The sequence below is a fragment of the Gopherus evgoodei genome, chromosome 10, assembly GCF_007399415.2.
Source record: "Gopherus evgoodei ecotype Sinaloan lineage chromosome 10, rGopEvg1_v1.p, whole genome shotgun sequence".
Taxonomy (NCBI): domain Eukaryota; kingdom Metazoa; phylum Chordata; order Testudines; family Testudinidae; genus Gopherus; species Gopherus evgoodei.
Window position 1 is genome coordinate 41,121,169 of NC_044331.1, and position 18,979 is coordinate 41,140,147.

The 18,979-nt window shown below is 51.2% G+C and overlaps 1 protein-coding gene across 2 annotated transcripts in view; it reads right to left on the reverse strand.

Moving 5' to 3' along the window:
• Positions 1–17,649, reverse strand: part of RBPMS2 (RNA binding protein, mRNA processing factor 2) — a 52,657-nt gene extending 35,008 nt beyond the window's left edge. Inside the window, exon 1 of one of the 2 annotated variants that reach the window (XR_004002297.1) lies at positions 17,132–17,649. Coding sequence is in view for 1 of the 2 variants with exons in the window: in XM_030577460.1 (XP_030433320.1) it covers positions 17,132–17,191 (60 nt within the window). In the remaining variant the exon portion in view is untranslated. The remainder of the gene's footprint in view (positions 1–17,131) is intronic. The other variant, XM_030577460.1, reaches the window with a different exon arrangement.
• Positions 17,650–18,979: the final 1,330 nt, after the last annotated feature.

Here is an 18,979-nt window from a genome sequence, read left to right on the forward strand (position 1 = left end):
CTCCCAGGCAAGAATCAAGAGAGCTGGCGTGAGGTGGAGAAGAAGAGAAAGAGGAGAATGGTTTCTTCTACAGTCTTCTCCTCAAACAGCTAGAGAGCAGCCAAGATGAACTGTTGCCTGTCCATCATGGCAGCCAAGAGACCAGCAGGCTCTGAGACAGGAAAGCCCTACATTAAATTGCTTTATATAAACAGAGAAATATCTTGAAGCCCATTGGAGCAAACAGAGCCCTACAGACCAAGGTTGTCCAAACATCTGTAACCAAGCCAGGGAGGTGGAGTTAAGTGAACTTTTTAGAAAGCCTTGCAATCAGAGCACCTCAGCAGGGAGCGAACCCCTTCAAGTTGCATATAGGGTTGGAAGAATTTGGTTTCTTGATAAGTGTTTTCACCAGACACAAGTTGAAGATATTTCGCTTGATAAGTTAAATTTACTGCTAAGCAAAGACAGAAAGCACGGCCTGAACTAGGAACTTGATCTAAGGCTATTTGCCGGACAGACAATGCAATCTAGGTTTGAATTGTTAAAGCTTTCACTTTTTGAATTTCAACTGTCATTAAGTTGTATGACCACCCCCCCCACACACAAAAAAAAAAAGTCAAAAATAAAGTCAGTTATGAGACAATCAAATTGTACCAAGCCCAGTTCTAGAGTTGTGTCCATGTGCAATATAGGCTGTCACAAGGGGACTGGGCAGGAAAGAGGTCAGCATAGACAAATGCTTTTGGCTTTGTCAGAGTTCTGCTGCTAGCACTGGAAGTCTGTCAGTGGAACAGAGTGTGGTTCTAAACATCAGCTGTGCCTCCTCTTAAGGCCCAATGTGCTGTGTGCTCAGGGCACAGCTGCCCTGCCCATGAGAAAATAGTGCAGGGCTTGTGAGCTGCTAGCCCATCCTGTTCACAGGAGATCCGGCCACTGCACATGGCTGCTGTTTTGCAGAGTTGTGTCAGCTCTGGATGAGATGCAGCTGGGGCCACTTGACGATAGCAGGATGGAATGTTGTGAGGCAGCGGCCTGCTCTAAAACCCGGGACTTATAAGGCTTGAGTGATGCAAGGAACATGGGGCTTGAAAAACAAAAAACGGCAGGAAGAGAACATTTGGAATCTTAACCATGAAGATTACAAATAGTACATTTGCTGGCAGCCTAATCTTTCAGTCCCAGATATTCTAGCAGAGCCTGTTAGTGACAGGAACTTAGGCACCATGTTAGAGGGAGCGGATTCTGTGAGTCTGAAATGGAGTGCCCTACAAAATGCAAACATACCAAGTAGGTGGGTCACTGTCCCCTTCTTTCCCCTAGTCTGTTGCATTCCTCCCCTCTTTAGTACTTTGCCCTTTTAAGAACCAGACTAACGCAAGCCATGTCCCTGTAAGTTCGGTATTTCTATAGCTGGTTGTTTTGGCCAGTCACAGCAATTCTGGCGTTTGGTTGGGAACAGGAGTCATGCCTTAAATCCCAGTTTCCTGCTCTTTATAAAGGGACTTCTCTTACCTACAGATTGAGTGCCTGGCGAGCTGCAGAACCTTAGCTGCCAGCTCAGGATGAGTGAATTGAAGCCTGTGGCCCAGTAGTGGCCTCAATTAGAAGCTCAGTGGAGAGGGAAGTCACCCCAGAAGCATGTTGTTTGGCCCACTTAAAGGCCAAGGAGGAAGTCAGGTGACCCAATATGGCCCAGCTCAAGTGGCAAGCCCTTGCACACAAGCAGGCTTCTCCACAGCACTAGGTCTGTGGCCTATATGGCTGCAACAGCAGGCACTACTTCAGCCTGGAACCTCCCAACTCAGATGAATTTGAAGCTGCCAGCTAGCCATTCAGTACTGGCCTTCTCCCTTCTGAAGAGGGAAGGTGCTAGGTAGCATCAGGTAACCCTGTGCTGCGAGGCAGAGTTCCTGACTGCTCCTAGTCATTGAAAGGCGCATGGCATTTGGTGGGGGTGCCCCTATTCAGCCACATGCCATCTTGGGCTGTGACTGCCAAGCTGAGCTTCCTGATAGATGCAATAGACTGAGAGCTACTTAATAACAAACAGGGGAGGGATAGCTCAGTGGTTTGAGCATTGAGCTACCAAACCCAGGGTTGCAAGTTCAATCCTTGAGGGAGCCATTTAGCAAACGGGAGTAAAAAAATCTGTCTGGGGACTGGTCCTGCTTTCAGCAGGGGATTGGACTAGATGACCTCCTGAGGTCCCTTCCAGCCCTGATATTATGATTTTAAGACAGGAATGGGAGGGACTAGTTTACACAACTGCTATGCATGGCTGAACAGCTGCTGTGCTGCACCCCAGAAGTGGCCATACTACTGAAGTAGGTAGAGAAACATCCAGTGTGCACAGCACAGCGGTGCTGTACGTGATTTCATTGGTTCACCTCTGCTCTCCCCAAACACCAGATTGCCAGTGACATAACCAGGATCCTGACAAGCATTTGGATTTGGTTTTTGAAGCAGAATTCTTTGCCATTTGTCTACACTGTGACCCAGTTGCCTGAAGACCAAGCCAAAGATCTCTCCACACGTCTGTAGAAGAGAGTTCCTCACCACCACCCTGCCCCCCAAGCTGGCAGAGACCACCCTGCCCTTTAGGGCACAGGCCAGGAAATCAAGCACCCACCATCAACAGCCAGGGATTTATAATGGCAAGTCAAGCAGGGCCTTCATGGCCTTCTCTGCTAGATCAGAGACCCAGCAGAGTGCCCAGGGAGCAGTTGAGGAAGAGAAAGGGGGAAGATTTAGGTTCCCAGTGTGCAGTACACAGAGGAGCTGAAGCCTCATTCTGAGAGCTCAAGGAGAAGAGATCATCCCTTCCCCCTAGACTGCACCACCCAGTTGTGGCACAGCAGCCCACTCTCCCTGCTGGCACAGAGCCAGACATGCTCAGCCTGGCACATTCAGCCTCCATGACTCATGACAGTCAAGCCTTTCTGCCCATCCAAGCATGATTGACATTAAGTCATGGATAAGAATGACATGGAGTCAGAGGAAGCCCATCCCTGCCCCCCTAGGAGATTGCCAGTATCTGGGCCCAAAGCAAGTACAGCAACATCTCTGAAAGGAAAGGAGGCATGGGGATGGAGGCTTGAGTGTTTATGAGAGTCAGGTTTACAGTGGCAGCCATTGAGAGCAGATATAAATACAGCTGTGCTGGCTACAATGCAGAACCATGTGCATGCACAGGGGGATGTTCCCCTGCCTCTGCCAATTAAGGCTGTTTAAAGGCTCCTATTCAAGCATTTCATCCTCTTGCACATCTGGGTGGAGGAGTGGTTCTAAAACTGGGCTTTAGCCCAGCCACAGTGGGGCCAGGCAGGAAGACAGTACTGAGCTAGCTGGGAAGCAGAGAGACATGGGTTTCTGCCTGAATGAGCAGGAAGCCTACAGCTAGAGATTAGCTTGGTACCCAGGCTATGCACCACTGTGTGCACCCTGAGATTAGACTCACTGGCCTGGTCTGGGAAAGCCCTGAAGTGCAATTGCCTAGCTCTACACCAAGCTGGTTTACTGCTCCGCTAGCCCAGCTCCCCTCCTTGGGGCAGCCTGGGGGCATGTTTTGGATATTGTAGCACATGCATTAGCTGCAGGAGCACCTGCCAGAATAGGACCTTTTCACTAGCACTGCAGTCTGTTCAGGGAAAGCAAGTCTGCCATTTAAACTGAGAGCCCATTTCCATGGATTACCCCAGCCAGCTGGACAAGCCTGCCATGAGATGTTCCTCCAGAGGATAGCTGCTCAAGTCCCAAGCACTCATGGGTACCTGAAAGTAACTTGGAGTTCAGCAAATATATGATCAACTCTAGAAAGTCTCAGCCTGTTCCTAGGCCAGCCAGAAGCTGTTTGCTGTAAGAGCTTCCCCCACTGCTTTACTGAGTACAAGGGTTGAACATCAGAGGCAGCTAGAGACTAAGGAACAGTCAACATCCTGAAGGTCACTCAGCCAGTCCTTTGCTAGTGTTTATTGTATTAGGGGACATAATGCTGCTCAGATTTTGAAGCCTTGTCAGTGCTGTGCTGATGGAGCAGAGAGCTTCTGCACAGGTGCTCACAGGGAGCCAGCTGAGGAAAGGTTTCCTCACACCAAGGTGTCATGCATCTCCAGTGGTACTAAGGCAACTGGGCCTTTTAGGAAGCTGGTGTCAAGACCACAGGGACTGTAGCTCACAGGGTCACTTTGAGCCATGGGACTCCTCTCCAGGGAGCTTGTTTAGATGGCATGTACAAAGCTCAGTCCAGGTCCTAGTAATTGGCATCTCTTGCTATAGTAAGTGAGGACAAGACTGAACTGCACACCCCTACAGGAGTTTCTGGGTCAGGGAAGCCTGTGCAGCATGTGCTGTAGCTGTTCTGGGGGGAACAAGAACGTCTGTATCTATGTCTGTCAGCCTCCCACCTTCCAGCAGCAAAAGGTACATTAGGTGAGCCTGGAAGTCAAGGGGCAGCCCTAGTTGTGTGCCTGAACTGCAGCTACAGAGAGCATTGGCTTTACCAGCACCTCTTCCTAGCTTATACAAGGCCTATCACACCAAAATGTTTAGCTTGATGGACATACACCTGCATGAGCAGCTGCAGGTACCCTCTAGCATCCACAAGGAGCTGGCCCCCTGCAGGAACACCTGCTTAGCTCCCCCAAGCAAGAGGTATTCCTGTTTTCCCCTCTAGCTGAGGTCCCTGCCAATCACACCCAATCCAGCTGGCTGCTCAGCCCTGACACCCTGCCAGAGGCCCAGGTGTTCTGCTCACTCCCAGACTGCCTTTTCTGTTGGAGTGGACAGGCCTTGCTCCTAGACTGGCTCTTCAGCATCCTTTGCGATGCAAAGCAGGAAGAATTCCAGATCTCTGGAGCCATGGATCAGAGGAGCTGCAGAGGTATAGAAGTCACCTGAAGCAGCAACAGGCCTGTGAGCATCCCCACAGCCCCCAGTGATGTCTTGCTCCCCTCCCCTAGATGAGCTTCCAAGTTCCTGTAGTCTTGACACTGGCTTCTGCAGTCCCAGTACAGCAGGAAACAAAGGACATCTCTGGGAGGAGTTTAGTCCAGCCTTTTCTAGTCCCTAATTCTGGTCAGTGCTGCTAGGGGTGGATCTATAGGCAGCACAACTGCAGCACCAGCACATGCCAGGGCCTTCAAACTAGCCAGCATCCATGCTCTGACCCTCCCACTGCTCCAGAGGCAGGCAGCAGCCTGTGGCAAGACATGAGGGGGGAATGAGATAGCACCTCATGTCTGTGTTTGGAGGCTGGGCACAAGTGGCACAGGCAGGCAAAACCAACCAGAGCAGGAAGCCCAGGAGGAAGAGTCCGGAGGCTCAGAAAGCAAGAGATAAGTTAGGACAGAGCAGGGGGGGAAGGGAAGGGGCAGCACTACAAAGCCAGTAAAGAACACAGTGTGGGGAACTGCTTCCCTCCCCTCCAGCCCAAGGGAGCCCTGGAACAGCCTACCATAAAGGGTGGGGAAGAGAGGACAGCCTTCCCCTCCCTCAAATCCAACATACACAGCACCCCTAGTGTGCCCATGGGCTTGGGGGACATCAACAATGCAGTGGGAGGGGAGGTAATGGCTGCACATGTAGGTCTACCCAAGCAAGATTAAAGCTAGCATGTCTGTGTGTGCTGCAGGCACACCTCTGGCCCAGGGGATTACCTCAAAAGCCCAGTCAACTCACCTATTGCTTGTTTGGAGACATGTTCCCTAGGACAGCTCTGGATCCTGCCCCTAGACAACTCAGTTTCTGGAGAGGCCAGGAGGAGCCATGTCTAGCCCGACACACCAAGGCATTTAAGGAAGAGGCAGCTCTGCAGCCATTTTGGAGTTGCTCCATCTCCCCTCCCCCCCACCTCCAAGAAAGGAGCAGGGATCTAGGGTGCCACAGGCTGGTAAGGAACCTCTGCCCTGGAGGAGGAGATGTGCATTTAAGCTATGCCACCATGTTTAATATTTAGTGTTCTTGTGGACTCAGTTCCAAGGACTGTTGGTTTAAATTGAGATTATCCAGGTCAGACTAGAATCACAGTGGGCCCTTCTGGCCTTGCTGTCAATGAAGACTCAAGAGGGTATCCATGCCAAAGCACAGCTGGCAACTCCAGCATGCTAGGTCTATCTGCCCCACACAATGACAGCTCTGCCCAGTCCAGGAGCAGGCAGATACCAGCTACCTACACCACACTGGACCAACACCCAACAGGACTGAATGAGAACCACTCTGAAAGGGAGCTGCAATGAAGAGGCTGCATTCCCCTGACTGGTCACACAGCTCTCTAGCCAAGCTTGGGCTAAATCTGCATGGCTCTGAGAGCTTCCTTCACAGTAAGTTAGAGGGGAAGATGCAGGAGAATCCCCACAAGACCAGAATATCATGTACCTTTGCCCCTCTGGGCAGCCCTGGAGGAGGATCCCAATTTGCCCCAGGCCCCATGAGACCTGGCCCAGAAGCGGTCTGGGTCTTTGGCAGCGGGGGGCCCCCCCTTCAGTGCTGCTGAAGACATGGAGCAACTGAAGGGCCCTCCGCCACTGAAGATCTGGACCACCACCAGATGAGTACAACTACTGCAGCTCCCCTGCTTTGCCCCAGGCCCCCTGAATCCTCTGGGCAGCCCTGTCCTCCTCATCCCAGGAGTCCCTAGGCCCAGCTCACAAGCCTGGCTGCTGACTATGCTTGTAGTGCTCTGAAACAGCCTGGTGCAGTGAGCAGCAGGAGTTCAAGACAACTCCCTCCTGTCACCCATTGCATAGCTCTTGGCCAGTTATGGGCAGGATCAGTCCAAAGCTTCACACATGCACACACCTCCCCATGTGAACGGCAAGACATGTAGCCAGCCATTGACTTGGGGGAGTCATGTGTCCGGGTCATCTGCCTTTAAACTTTGGGCCCTATTCATAGGACCTGGATCAAAGAGGAAGCTTCCAGGTAGTACTGTGTCAGGCCTGCATGGTGGGGCAGTGCAGCCTTGACCCTGACAGCTGCCAGAATCATTAGGGCTTCCCCTCCCTCTACTGCAAGAGAGTTCATCATAGTCATCCCACCCACCTCTCCACCAGTCCCTGCCTTAGTCAGCACCTTGGAGACAAGAGGCTTGGTGGGGGCTGCTTGATCCCAGACTAGTCCACTCCATTCATTCCACACCAGCAGTTGCTAGGCCAGGCAGAGGTCATTCACTGCCTGCAGCTATGGCCCCATTGCCAGAGTTCCCAGGGGCACCTGCTTCAGCTGTCCCCACCCCCCACCACGTGCATCTGCTGCTCATCCTGCCTTCCAACTGAAAGGACAGTTGGCACTGCCTCAGCTCCAGCACATTGGCTGCAAGGGGCACCACCAAGTGGCTGGTGCTTGCCTAGGGCTTGCTCTGGCCTTTAAGCCACAGCCAGTATCTATGAGGAACATTCCTCTCCCGCCCCCCACCCCCCACCCCATGTGTCTAGGAAAGGGCAGGAATTAGACTTTTGTAGAAGTTTCTCCTAGTTTCACCTTCTAGGCTGGCATCACACCAATTGGAACTTATATGGCCCTCGTCACTACAGCACAAGCACCTCCCTGGTAATAAAGTGGTGGTTTACAAGTGACACCTGAAGGAGTGAAACTACAGTAGAGTAGAGGTTTTTGCAAGTGTGCCTAAGTGGGTGCGGCTGGCTGAGTGCCAAGTGCCAATGAGGACAGAGCCCAAGAGCAAGTTCAGTTCTTCAGGGCAAGGTCTGATCCTTCAGCAGTGACACTTCCTCATTCTGTCTGTCGCACTAGCCACCCCCTCTCAGTACACAGGATTGGTTTGTCTCATTTAAAATGCAGTTACTCCTCCCACCATGCCCAGGGGCAGGTCAGATGGCACTGCCTCTCCTTTGACCTAAAGGTCACCAACATCACTTCCTGCAGCAGCTTGGGTTTTCCTTGATCTCCCATCCAAATGGGATCACACCTGACAGATGTGATGGTCACATGATCTCAGACTGGTGGGATGGCTACATGACAGGTGTCAGAACATGGGACACCTGAACCTATGAGTTTCAGTGCTTTCCAGATGAAGGTAACAATTGGGGTCTGACAAAATATTTTGTCAGTACACATGTTTGTCTGGAAACAGTTACCACTTTTAGGACCCCTATCCAGCATTAAGGTTGTTTCTCTCATGTCAGCAACTTCATCATGCAGAGCCTTTTCAGCACAGGGAGTCACATTCCAGCATGTCAGAGGAGGTTGTTGGAAGGTAAATGTGCACTAGGTTACCAAGACCAAACTCTGGGTAAGAGGAACCAGATTTCAGCTAACAGAAAAAGGGAGGGAGGGGTCTTCCTGTTGTAGGCAAATCAGGGGCAGCTCTAGGCACTTTGCCACCCAAAACACAGCAGGCAGGCTGCCTTCGGCGGCTTGCCTGCGGGAGATCTGCCAAAGCCTCAGGACCAGCGGACCCTCTGCAGGCACGCTGCCGAAGGCAGCCTGCCTGCCGCCCTTGCAGCGCCAGCAGAGCGCCCCCCCCACGGCTTGCTGCCCCAAGCATGTGCTTGGCGTGCTGGAGCCTGGAGCCACCTCTGAAGCAAATGGTATCTTTATAACATAGGAGCTTCCTTGACTTCTGCAGAGACAGCTACCATTTTATGTGTTGTTTCAGACCCAGAATGAGCCAGTGTCATGTGACTTGGTTTTCTGATCTGACATGTGTCTTTTAGGTGAGAAAGACATGCATTAGATTTGAATCTTATGATTTGTCTGAATCAGTGTATAACTTTAGAAAGCAGATCACAAGTGAGGCTTCTTGGAGCCTTTGAGATTAGATATTAAATTCTTCTTTGCTAGAACAGCAAAGTGACAGCTAAGCCAGGAGGTCCCATTTACTTCTGTTATATACAGATAATACCCACTGATGTTAGAGGCACCACATTTAAAACTGGTCAAGACTGTGGAACTCACTTCCACAAGATGGAAGCCAAGAGCTTAGCAGGGTTCAGTGGTCAAACAAATAGGGCTATTCAGGTACACAAGCTAGGGCAGACATTTGTCAGTTACAAAGCCTCCTTCAAGGTAGAACCCAGCCATTAAGTGATGTGGAGTAAATGTATAGATGGCAAGACCAGAAAAGGCCATTGTGATCTAGTCTGACCTCCTAACACAGGCCAGAGACCTTCCCCAAAGTAATCCTTAGAGCAGATCTCTTGGGAGTAATTAACACAGGGGAAACCTTCCTATTACAGGGGTTCTTGTGCCTTCCTCTGACAAGTCTAGAATTTGTCAAAGCTGACAAACAGGACTGGACCAGTCTCACTATATTTCATTTGCCTGGGCACCATACTGAAGGCTAGAGGCCAGAGTTCTCATTTTAAGCTATGATTCTACATGCCTACTTTGAGGGCAGGCAGCAATAGCTGACTGGGGGCTATAGGTGCTCAGTGCCTATGAAAGATCAGACAGCTATAGCTTCAGTACATAGTTATGCATTGGGGCACAGCTGTGGCCTAGGCCCATCAGTTTCACTTTTGCACTTGGAGCTGTGGTGCTTTGTGGCCAACCCAAGGAATGTTTTAGGATTTGACAGGGCTCTTCAGGAGTTGAGAAGGAGACATTGTCACTACCAACATGACAAGCAACATGAGGAAAGCAGAGATCCCATTGAGCTGCATGGAATAGGAGTGCTTTGCTTGAGACAGAGGCAAGCAAGGAAAGCTAGTGTGCATGACAGCTATGCTTTATTTCCCTAAGATGCATTATGGAGACATGAAGAGTTGTTTCTGCTAACTTTGAAAAGAATCCCCAGACTCTGATCTGACAAAGGGAGCTGTCTGTTAACAATAGCAGGAGTTTGGGGGGGGGGGGGGGAACAACAGCCCTAGACCTAGACTTTTTAAATCATAAGAGGTGGTGTTTCAAGGGGGTGTGTAATTAAGGCTACACTATCCATCTGGTCTGTTGGAGATTTGTCTAGAAGAGGCAGAAGATTGGGTTATACTGCCCGGCTTTAGAACACCCAGGCATCTGTACCCATGTTCTAATAGTGTTTCTCAGACTGGTGGTTTTGACCCCAAAAAGGGGTCTCAAGGTTATGGGGGGCAGGGGTGTCATGAGATGGTATGGTATTCCCACCCTTATTTGTGTTGCTGCTGGTGGACGCACTGCCTTCAGCGCTGAGCAGTCAGAGTGGCAGCTGCTGGCCAGGAGCCCAGCTCTGAAGACAGTGCCACCACCAGCAGCAGTGGTGCAGAAGTAAGGGTGACATGGTTTGGTATTGCTGTACTTCCCCCATCCACGCACCCTGTTCCCCAGCCCCATAGCAGTGTCCTCTATTTGGAAGTTTTAAGTATTGTCATCCTATTTTACACTTTTCAAAAGGCATCAGTGCCTTTGACTGCAGGGATAATGATTACATGCTTCATTTAGTGCTCCTATGAGTATGTACAGTAATCTGCTATCACTTTTGGGGGGGGTCATCACAGCCTGAAATATTTTCAAAGGGGGGGCAGTGAAGAGTTGGAGAACTCCTGTTTGTGTAGCATGGAAGAGCAGGGCCTAGAGATGTGAAGCCATGGAGACAGCTCTAGTGGATGTAACTGATGCTTGACTCACTCAGCTGGGAGATCACTATAGATCTGGGGTTCTCAAACTGAGGTCATTACATGGTGAGGGTCACAAGCTGTCAACCTCCACCCCAAACCCTGCTTGCCTCCAGCATTTATAATGGTGTTAAATATATTAAAAAGTGTGTTTAATTTATTGGGGGTTGCACTCAGAGGCTGTGAGAAAGGGATCACCAGTAAAAAAGTTGGAGACCCTCTGCTATAGATAGATCCAAACTTGACTGGGGTGCTAGACCAGGAAGAGGTGGAAGTCATCACTGAGTACCACAAGTATGGCAGGAATATCTCATTGGCTAATAGAGGCGGTGAGAGCTGTTGGGGAAGGATAAGGAATCAGGAATCAAAAGTAGATAGAGCATTTGTGGAAATATCACAGGCCACCAGGAATAGAATTCCAGGACCTGTGATCCAGGCACTCAGCCACTGTTCTCATGGGGCTTTAGTGACAAATGTTTGCCAGTTCAGACTGGTTCAGCTGAGATGTTCTTTACAATCCAGGAAGTGAAGGAACAGGCACCCTCCTGGCTCTAGGTATTCCTATCCTGCTTGGGATGTAGCAATTGAACAGGAAAGCTTATTACAGGTGTTTATTGCAGTAGCGTGCAGGGGCTGACTGACAGGCCCCATTGTACTAGCCACTGTACAGACATGCTCTACCCTGAAGAGCTTATAATCCAAGCAGACAAAATGCAGCATAGGAGGAAAGGGGTATAAGACAAGCAGAGTTAACACTGACGGCAGCTACTACCTATTCAAGTTCTTCATAGTAAGGAGCAGGGGCACTGAACACAACAGTCCAGGGTTGTTCAGTTTCAGAAGAGTATGTTTTGGAGAGATAAGTACAGTACATCTAGAGAAAGTGAAAATCCACTTGCGTAGAATGCAGCATAGGCATCCAGAGACATAACTGAGGTCAGAGTACAGTCTCTCCTCTTTCAGAGAAAGAAGGAACAAGAACTGGCTGGTGTGGTTGCATGAGGACTACTCAAAGATTAACAGCAATTAGCAAATAAGAGCATCTATTCTCATCTCTTACTAGCTGGTGAGTGGTAAGTGTGAGCTACCCTCCCCTCCAGTTTAGCTGAGTTTAGGTCAAGCTTGGCTAGAATGATCTAGACTCAGTCCTTCTCTGATGGAGACAGAGCCAGCCTGGGAGGTGGAGAGCAGAAGGACTTCAGCAGGAGACTGGATTCCTGTTGAATTCTCATGCAACATATCTGTCATCCTAGCCAGAGGCTGGATGTAGCAGATGAGTCTTCAAGAGGAGTCCAGGGACAGATCCCTTGGCTTCTCACCAGGTCTCTGCCCCAACCTCACAGGTGCCCCATATGCCCTCTCCCCTCCTTTATATTCGCTTCAGGCTAGGAGCTGTATGGAACCTCTTGTAGGTCTACTGGCCACCACAGCTGTGAAAGTTAAACTCCCACCCGAGGGAGAGGGCAGGGTGACAGCCATCTAGCAGGTAACACTGTCAACTACAATGGTGTTCTAAACACAAAGGATCGATTGTAAATCCTGCTCTAGGGGTGCTCTCCTGATTCTGTTTGTACAGCACCAGGCATACCGAGGTCCTGAGATGCTGGTGCAGTATCAATACATTGCTGTTTTGTTTACTTGTGCCAATGTCACAAGCAGCAGTGCTACTTACTAGAGCTGTTTGTTTGCTGAGCCAAAGTTAGTGGCTGGAAGAAGGGCTGCAGAGACAACTTTGCATATGAGTTCAGAATAGCTTGGCATGTGGACTGATGACTGGCTTAGACATGTAAACAAAGGATAATGATAAGTGGCTTGGGGAGGTGTCTGGTGAGGTAAGCCAGGGACTAGTGTGAGGCCCTGCTATTTAAGCTTTCCATTATGACCAATCAGTGGGAGTGAGAGGCACATTAATGAGATCTACAGAGGACACTAATCAGGAGGGGTTGTGAAAGACAGGGACCTTGAGATTAGGTGCTAGTGAAGTTAAATTTGGGAGCGACACAGACAAGAAGGAGAATAAGCCAAGGTACGCATGTTCAGTGAGAGGGACATCCTGGTTTTGCTTAGAGGCTTACAGGGTGGTTGTGGATGCCAACTGATAGGAGTTTACAGTGTGATGTGGCAAAGAGACCAAATTACCCATGCGGAAGCACACATCCAGGAATAGATGTTTGAAGGCATTCTGAGAAGAGCAGTGCGCTCAGGTCAGGGCAGGAAGGACTAGATCTTAGTGAAGATGCTAAACATACTGCTGCCTTACCAGTGACAGGGAAGAGGTCCTAGCCATATTCCAGAATTCAAATGAGCCATGGTTCAAGATTAGCAACATTGAAACTGACTAGAAGTCTAATCAGTTTCCAGACCCCAAATTCAAAGTCATGTCAAGTCTCCTGCTAGTTTTAGTCACTTGTTTAAGTAGATCTATCATTCTCCCATTGATGTGAGATTCCCTGCTGCTTGGGGTGGGGGTAATTGGCTATACAAGGGAAATAATCTTTCTATATCATGCTGTCGAATACACATTGAGTGGAAGGGAATTTTTTTCCCCTCCGAGTCACCCAAGGTGTTTGCAACATTAGGAGGAAAGATTTTAGCCCAAAGCATGTTTGGAGATGGCCATGTCTTCTTAGAAGGATGAAGATAAGAAGGGAGAGGAATTTGAGTGATGCAGAGAAGTCCTGTGTAACAAGGAATTAAGGGAAGGGAAAAATGTCTGACAAACAAGGACCCAACCCAACTGGAATGCTCTTCCCAAAGAAGCAGTTCAAGCCCGATAGCTTTGAGAATTAGGCAGCTACATCCAACAAGGAATTAGCAGGTGTTGTGCTCTAGGAACAAGACTGTTTGGGAGTGGCCAGGTGTCTTTGCATAGAAGCCCTCAGCCTTTTCCATACCATGGCTCTCTACCCTGGGAGCAGACCAGCACCTTCTTTCCATGGATCAAGGACACTCACTCCCATTAGAAATGACAGGGTGGCCATGATCCCCACATTGAAAACCCATGCTTTAGAAGTTAGTCTTGGAGGAGACCTACTATACTTATCTGGGCTTTTATACAAGCCTATGCAGCTCTAATTTGTGGATTGCAGATGCTGCTCCCCTTCCCCCACCCCATGGGCATGCACAGCAGCCCCCTCTACAGGTGGGGCAGGATGACAGCATGCCAAACAATTGTTTTATTCACACCCCTTTGCTCTCATCCTGCTCATGGAGGACAGACATTGAAATACAGTGAGACTAGCTTTCTTGGAAGAGTCAAGTCCCATCCTAGTACCACACATCACTGTTGGAAGGGACAGGTGTTCCTACCTTCCCCATGCAATAGCATATTGTCACAATACCAGCATGTATCCAAGGATAGTAGAGCTTCAAGTCTTCACTTTGCTAGTCCACCAGCCAATAGCTCTCAGCAGATGTAGCAATAGTAAACCTTACTCCAGCATGATGACTGATAGCCTGCCAAATTAGCATGCCAGTAAGTGTTCTGCAAGGTATGGGGTGCACTAGATAGTACACCTCTACCCTGATATAACACAAATTCAGTTATAATGCAATAAAGCAGCGCTCCAGGGGGTGATATAATGCAGTTTCACCTATAATGTGGTAAGATTTTTTGGTTCCTGAAGACAGCATTATATCACAGCAGAGGTGTAGTTGAAACAGAATTACACCTGACTAATTAAGGGACCCAGGATCTTGGGTTTCACTGGCCTGCAGAACTTGCCAGTGAATAATCAGATCAAGGATCTGCAATGGGTTTTCCCAGGCATTAGTGCCTATTAGTTAGGCTGTACTGTAGCAGATTCCCCACAGGCAGTGCTGATCAGCTGCTGGAAATGAACCCCTTCCTGTGTTACAGAAGCATTAACTGGACTAGCTTGGCTAATTAGGGATGAGGGAAGGAGAGGGAAAACTGGGAAAGTGACAAGCAGGGGGAGACAAACCTGAAGTTAAAACCATGACTAGAAATCCAGGCATGCTATAAAATGCCACTGCCGCAGCCACCACCATCTCTCCAGCTGTACCAAGGCTCTAAGTATTAGACCCCTCCTCTCCATCTGAACCCTTAAGAAATTCTATGGAAAAAGCAGTCACCACCCTATTCCCAGACAGCGCTTTGTGCCATCTCACTCCACTAGCCATTAGCATCTTCCCAACCCACTTCCCACAGACCTAGGTAAGTGCTATCCTTTGTTCCTGCACACACATGCCCCCCCCCCGCCCCCAAGAACAGTGAGAGGGTGGACAGGTAGCCTCAGCATTAAGGGGTTTTCTTACGTAGCTGTTGAGAGTTCCCTGATCAATAGCTCAGCACGCTTCAGTGTACTGGAAGCATTTCGCCCAATGCCAGGGTGGAAATACGGCCGCCATTCTGCACCAGCAATGGTGCACGGCTCCTTCTAGGAGAGCAGGGGGAGGGGATGGGAAGAATAGCATAGCCAACTGAAGCTACCAGGGAATCACGCTTCCCTCCAGCACTGAGAGCTACACACCACAGTTAGAGCATCCTTGGGCTTGCTTCAGAGACTTCTCAGAGCCCCATGAAAAGTTAGAGACCATGCTAAATACTCTGGTGCAGTGACTAAAAGGGGACAGACATTCTGGAGGAGGAGATGGCAGTGACATGGGGGGGGGATTGTTTTCCCTGCTGCCCAGCAGCATGCCACAAGGCAGGAGTCACCACAGTGCAGCCATCCAGACACCAGGCTGAACAGTTTCTGTTCTAGGCTTCTCCTGCAGAGAGCAGTATCCCAGGTTGCTCTGCCCTCCCTTCTGACACAGGGTTCTCAGAGCCAGCACAAAGCTAACCAGAGTCCTGGTTGGCACCTCTAGCCATCAGTGATCAGGGAGGAGACAAAGGAGCCTGGCAACCCTATGTGCCCTGAGGGGCTCTTGCCCAACCATAATACTGAAAGCAGACAGGTCTCCAGCAGAGCATGGCAACCCTGCTCTGGCCAAGCTGAGGACAGCCCAGAAGCTAAAGGAGCCTTGTCCTCATTCCCCAGAGCCACATTTTAGGGCTCCTGCACCAGGCAGGGCCAGGCTAGCCAATCTACCCAAGGTCACGCAGGAGGTCAAGCCAGACAAAATAACTTGTTTCTCACTCTAATGTTCCTGACCTCTAGCTGGCCTGCAACAGTCCTTGGCCGGGAAGCTAGTGCATTCACAGAGGAGCGAGCATTTCAAGGCGCCAAAGAGAGCACCTCTCCACACCAGACCAGGCCCGCTTAAACAGCTGCACTTCCCTATGAGGCCCCCTCCATTACCCCAGCTACACACCAGGGGGTCATTTAATTCTGAGATGTTCCCACCCCTAGGACCCCCTCTGCCCAAACTTTGGGGTGAAGGGGAATCAGGGCTGGATGAGGGGTGTCATGCTTCCCCTCAGGGGTCTATGAGGGGCCCTTTGCCCAGCAATGCGAACAGGAATGGGTGCACTACACCAGCCACAGCACTTAGTGTATGCATTTTGGGGGGTGGGGTGTAGCTAGGGGTTCACAGACCCAGCCAAGGTTTCTTTGAAAGAAATCAAACCAGCGCACAGTGGGGCACACTTTTCCTGACTTGCCAAAGCTGCTGCTCCCAGGTTATGGCAGAGCACCTTACACACACACACACACTTTTGAGATCACTTTAAGCACTAAGCAGCGCAAGATTTTTAAGGGTGAAATGGGGAGAGAAAATTCTCCTGGCTTGTGAATGGAGTCCTGGAGAGTCTCGGGCCAGTCCCAGCTGAAGGCACAGAAAACTCTCTCAGACCAAGAGCCAAGCTCAGGGATGGCAGAGGTCAAGCATTGCCCCCAGCTTCAGACAAGATTGTTCCCAGCTCAACAGAAAGGTACAGCCTTGGGTTGGCTGCCTGGTCACAGCAGGGCTTAGACAGGAGCTACGCCAGGGTTTTTGGCACCCTAGGCGGGGGTCCTTCCACACTCCCGGTCTTCGGGGCACTTCAGCGGCGGATCCCGGAGCGAGTGAAGGACCCGCCGCAGAATTGCCGACGAAGATCCAGAGTGCAGAAGAACCCCCCGGCCACTGAATTGCCACTGAGGGCAGCAAAATGCCACCCCCCCAAATCCTGGTGCCCTAGGTGACCACCTAGGTCACCTAAATGGAAGCGCAAGCCCTGGGCTTAGAGCAGCTCTGGCTTTTGCTGGAGCAGGGCTCCCACCCAGAAGATTTTTAGAAAGTTAGTTTGTTCTCTTTCACTGCTCCACTCTGAGCCGGAAGAGAGTAGGAATCTGACTACGCAGCCAGCCGCCCAGCCCCAGACAAGGTGGGCACTGGAGGAAGAGCAGGGCTTACATTTCTGGTAGACTTAGACACTTTGGACCAATTAAGGAAGGCTCAGCCCTGCAGAGGGGAAGTGGGGTGTACTTGTGGGGAGCACCTTAGGTGCTCTGTGAGGCCAGCCCATGCCCACATCCCCTGACAAGGCAAACACACTCAGGTCCCCATCCCACCTAGCTAAGGGTAGAGAGACCAGGATCCAAATTCCCCATTAAGCCCTATCCCTCCCTACCCAATTAACCACCCCACCCCCAGACAGGCAAGGACCCCCAAACCCTCCTCTTCCCCCCAGCAGCAGCTGCTCCCCAGCCCCCTACCTCCTCCTCGATGTTGTTGCTGCTGTTACTGTGCTCGCTCTCCTTGTTGAGGTTGCTCATGGCGGGGGTGCAGGGGGCTGAGTGGACGGTCCTGGGTTCCTTGTAGCTTCTTTGTCCAGGGATCGCAGGGCTTCCCCCCGGCTTGGCTCTCTTGGGGGCAGGAAGCTCTCGGGGAAGCTGCGGTCCTGGGCTGGGCTTGGAAATGGTGCCTGTGGGTGACCAACAAACAAAAGGCTCCGGGGTGCAGCTAGGTGCGGAGAGGGTGCCCAGGTGCTGCCCGGGAGGGTGCGGGGCGGGCTGGCCACTGCCCAACTGAACGGGGGTGCGGCGTGGGCGAGGTGCGCGGTGTGGGGGGGAAACGCGGCGCGGGGCTATTTGTACCCGGCCGGGCTCACATGGAGTTGGCTGAGGAGCAATTAAGGGAGGGGGAAGGTGCCAATGAGCTGCAGCCGCCGGCCCCGAGTGCAGCCCCGAGCTGCCGCCTGCGCCTTTTCAATACGGTCATCAATGGCTCGGCGCAGCCCGCCCGGGCGGGGGCGAGGAGAGGGGGGCTCAGCTGGGCTCCGGCCCGGCCCCTCGCCATGCATCACCGTCTCCCGGGGAACCCGCAGCCAATCCCCGCCGCCCGCAGCCAACTTTCCTGCCCCCCCACCCACCGCTTTTTTTCCACGAAAAACTTTTTAAACTTTGATGAACTCGCACGATTGAACTTTCTTAAAGGGCCAGCGGCCCCGTTCCGCCCGGAGCCGGTCCCGGCCCGTCCCCACTTTGCCGGCCCGCTCCCCCGGCTCTGACCCGCTGGGCCGCGCCACTCACCCACTCTGCTGCCTACAGGGCACCCCCCGTCCCCGGTGCGACGCCCCCCCTCGCAGCGCCAGCCAGCGTGGGGAGGGCGCACAAATAGAGACCGAAGGCTGGGTCACGCTGGCTCGGCCCGTGGGCCACCGAGATCCTTCAGACTAAGGGAGAAGAGCCTTGTAGAGGGGGTCTCTGACCCCTTACCAGCTTGATCTCCATGGGGAGAAGTTAGCTTAAGCCCTGAAGTAGGGAATGTCATACAATAAGTGGAGCCTCTCCTATTGTCCCACTGGGAGCCTGCTGCATCTCAGCACATAACCTTGGGCACCCACATCTAGCCCCTGGATCCAGCCCTGACGTTTCGCCTCACAAGGACAAGGCTGGTGAAGAAATATCTTGTATTGGACCAGCCTCTGTTGCGGGGGGAGAGACAAGCTTTCCCTCCAGCCCACAGTGTCACTCTGAGTACCTTGCCCACACCTGAAGACCTGTGTATCTCTAAAACTTGTCTGTCTCACCAACAGAAGTTAGTCCAATAAGAGACATCACCTCACCCACCTTGTCTCTCTCCTATCCTGGGACCCACAAGGCTACAACAACACTGCAGACATTTATACACACACATACACACACACACAGATGCCAGCATATTCCAGGACAACGGCACCACCAGAACTCAGATCCAGCATTTGGGGTGGGGGGATTGGTCTCTGTTGAACCAATGGAATCTGCAGGGATTGGGGTTAAATATGGGCTGGATACATTTTTCCAGCGCTGTTATGCCAGGACACCTAGATCTCTTTTCTTGGTGCTCAAGCGAGTAGCTAGACTTGTTCTCCATTTAGGCAGTGGAATTCGGGGGGAGGATTTTGCCAGACCGCTAAACAATGCTCATCTCCCTAATGGGCCAAGGCATGCCCTTGAGGAGTGGGGAACAGGGGAGATGGAGCAGGAGCAGCTAAGAGGAGAAATCAATATTTAAAAGAGACGAGGATAACTGTGTCTCGGAGCCCTGTGAGAGGAGGATAGTTGGAATTGTCTGCCTTTAGA